At 43.2% G+C, this 3,657-nt stretch overlaps 1 protein-coding gene across 1 annotated transcript in view; it reads right to left on the reverse strand.

The window, feature by feature from the left end:
• lamb2 (laminin, beta 2 (laminin S)) overlaps positions 1-3,657 on the reverse strand; it is a 167,856-nt gene that overhangs the window by 17,884 nt on the left and 146,315 nt on the right. Inside the window, exon 25 of the mRNA XM_043708610.1 lies at positions 2,326-2,567. Coding sequence (XP_043564545.1) covers positions 2,326-2,567 — 242 coding nt within the window. The remainder of the gene's footprint in view (positions 1-2,325; positions 2,568-3,657) is intronic.

Below are 3,657 nucleotides of genomic sequence, written 5' to 3' on the forward strand. Positions count from 1 at the left end.
GGTATAGGACAGATGTTAGGGGTAGGTTCTTTACTCAGCGAGTCGTGAGTTCATGGAATGCCCTGCCAGTAGCAGTGGTGGACTCTCCCTCTTTATGGGCATTTAAACAGGCATTGGATAGACATATGGAGGATAGTGGGCTAGTGTAGGTTAGGTGGGCTTGGATCGGCGCAACATCAAGGGCCAAAGGGCCTGTACTGCGCTGTATTTTTCTATGTTCTATGTTCTAACACAGACAGATACGAATTAATTAAAGAATATCAACATGGATTTTTTATGTAAATGAAATTTGACTAACTTGCCAAAGTTTGTTTTTTGAAGAGGTAACCGAGGGTAATGTGTCAATGAGGTATTAACCAGAGTCAGGGACATAAATCAGAAACACAAACAGGACAAGGGTCACTGGAGCAAAAACATTAACTCTGTTTTCTCTCCTCTCACAGCTGATGCCAAACTTGCTGCGTTTTTCCAGCAATTTCTATTTTGATTTCTGATTTCCAGCATCTGCAGTTCTTTTTTTTTGTAACGGTTAATGGATTTTTTTTCAAGCTGTAGGAGGTTTGTAGTTCTTTAGGACTTAGTAGTAGGACCTTTGTTTTTTCTGATATATTGAAGATCTAAAACTTGGTACAGCAAAGAATTTCAAAATTTCTGGATAACATGAAATTTAGAAGTACAATAAACTGAGAGATAGACAGACCAGAATGTCTGATAAGTTGGGTGAAAGGGACAGGCAGGTAACAAGCGAAGTTCAATGAGGAGAAATGTGATGTGCTTCATTTTGGTAGGTAGAACATGGATACACAATATTAAATAAAGGGTACAAAAGGGAGTGCAGGAACAGGGAGGCTTCGGATTTATGTGTATGACTCATAAATGTGAAAGGACAGGTTGAGAAAGCAGTCAGTAAAGCAGTCAATATCCTGGGCTTTATTAATAGGATTATAGAGCTCAAGAGCAAGGAGGTGATGTTGAGTTTGTATAAGACACTAGTTTGGCCTCAGCTAGTGTATTGCTTACAGTTATTTGTGCCACACGTCATTGTAAAAGATATAAGCTCATTGGAAAGAGTGCAGAAGAGGCTTATGAGAATAGTTCGAGGATGAGACACTTTAGTTATGAACATAGATTGGAAAAGTTTGGACTGTTTTCCGTCAAGAAGGTGAAGGGTAGATATGACAGATGTTTTTAAAATTATGAAGGGGCTGGACAGAGCAAATAGAGAAAACCTGTTCTCATTCGTGAAAGGGCAAAGAAAGAGAGAACACAGATTTAAAATAATTGGCAAAAGAAGTAAGAGTGATTGGAGAAAACGTTTTTCACACAGTGACTGACTAGCATATGGAATGTGCTGCCTGAGAGTATGGTAGAGAAGATTCTGTCAAGAATTTCAAAAGGTAGTTAAGACTGTTATTTGAAAATAAACAATATGCCAAAATTCTCCAAGGCTCCTTAGACAGTACCTTCCATGCCCATGACTGCTACTGTTCGGAAGGACAAGGGCAGCAAACACCACCAGCTACAAGTTTCCCTCCAAGCCACTCACCTTCCTGACTTGGAAATACATCACCATTCCATCAGTGTCTCTGGGTCAAAATTTAGGAACTCCCTCCCTAATTGCAGATGGACTGCACTGGTTCAAGAGGGCAGCTCACCACCTTCTTCTCAAGGGCAGTTAGGGATGGGCAATAAAATCTGGCCCAGCCAGCAATGCCTACATGCCCTGAGTTAATAAGAAAAGTTACATGGAGTAGACAGGAAAAAGGCACGACATGGAATTCTCATTCAGAGAGCCAGCACAGGCATACTGGGCAAATGATCTCCTGCGCAGCATTAACTAAGTAATTCTGTGATTTCCTCACCTGGAAGGACAAGGTCAGAATGCACATGACAATATTCCAACTTAGAAATCTATCGACTGTAACTTCTTCAACGCTACATGAGAATGCTGGAACTAATCTACTAAACAGCACTATTGGTGCATATTCACCACAACAAATGCAATGGATAAGAATGAAGGCCTACTGGCATCTTCTCAGGGTGACTTGTAAAGTAAAGACTACGCTTTATAGTCATACAACATTAACTAGAATTAACTTATAAAAATTTGGTTGTTCCCAAGTCAAGCTGGGGCATCTCTACTCTGCCCCTCATTACTCCTCTCTCCTGCAAATGGATTTTTGACTTCAGGCAATAACTTCTCAATATTCAATACTGGATTGGAAAATCAAAACCACAGGGAGAAATATTAAGTTCCATTTTTGACTTCCAACAACAGCAGCGCTGGGGGCCAGAACAAGAAGCAGGCAGAAAATTCCAACAAACCTTTTCATTAATGTTCTTCAAATTTAATGTTTGCACTTTGGCAGCCAAGTCATTCAGAGCACGTCTGTTGGCAGCATTCTTCCGATTGAAATCATCCTTCCTCGTTCTCATCAAGAGCTCCGTCTTACGACGGGTGCCAGCAGATGCACTGATAATACTGGGGAAGGTCACTGTGGAACTATTTACTATCCTCTCTGCCTGACACGACTGATCGTAAGAGTTTCGTATACTGTCATAAGCCCCTGGTAAGAGAAAACAGTGTCACTCGTGGTTAATCATGCCATTTGCCAATAACATGAGAAAATGAAATGCATAAATGAGGGGGAGGAATGAAGGGAATTAGGAGTACACTTCTGTGAATCCTTAAAAGTCGCAATGGGAATGTTCAAAACCATAGAAACTGTAAACCGAGCATGAGCGTGCATTTAATATTACATTCCTACAGTGTGGAAACAGGCCCTTCAGCCCAACCAGTCCACACAGACCCTCCGAAGAGCAACCCACCCAGACCAATTTCCCCTCTGACTAATGCACCTAACACTATGGGCAATTTAACATAGCCAATTCACCTGCCCTGCACATCTTTGGACTGTGGGAGGAAACCGGAGCACCCGGAGGAAGCCCACGCAGACACAGGGAGAATGTGCAAACTCCACACAGACACTCACCCAAGCCTGGAATCGAATCTGGGACCCTGGTGCTGTGAGGCAGCAGTGCTAACCAATTGAAAAGCAAGGAAGTTGAGAAAACTTGGACAGAATCACAATTCGGTTGCATTTTCATTATGTTGGAAGGACTCTGCACCTTGGCCAAAATGGCAGTGGACTCCAAAACTTAAAGTTCATCAACTTCACGAACACCTTCCACCCTGACCTCAATTTCACCGGGATCATCTCAGACACCTACCATCCCTTGCTGGACCTCTCCATCTCCATTTCCTGCGATTGACTCAACATGGATATCTACTTCAAACCCACCGACTCCCACAGCTACATGGACTACACCTCCTCCCACCTTACTTCCTGTAAAACTGCCATCCCTTATTCCCAATCCCTCCGCTGCATCTGCTCCCAGGAGGACCATCTCCACCATAGAACATCCCAGATGGTCTCCTTCTTCAAGGACCACAGTTTCCCCTCCCAAGTGGTCAATGATGCACTCCAGGGCAACTCCTCCACTTCCCACACCTCCAATCACAAGGACAGAAACCACCCCCACACCCCGTCCTAAGCTTTCACCCCATTAACCTCCGAGTATAATACATCGTCCTCCACCATTTCCTTCATCTACAAACAGAACCCCCAACAGAGATATATTTCCCCCCCACCCCCA

The sequence above is a fragment of the Chiloscyllium plagiosum genome, chromosome 18, assembly GCF_004010195.1.
Source record: "Chiloscyllium plagiosum isolate BGI_BamShark_2017 chromosome 18, ASM401019v2, whole genome shotgun sequence".
In the NCBI taxonomy this organism is placed as follows: domain Eukaryota; kingdom Metazoa; phylum Chordata; class Chondrichthyes; order Orectolobiformes; family Hemiscylliidae; genus Chiloscyllium; species Chiloscyllium plagiosum.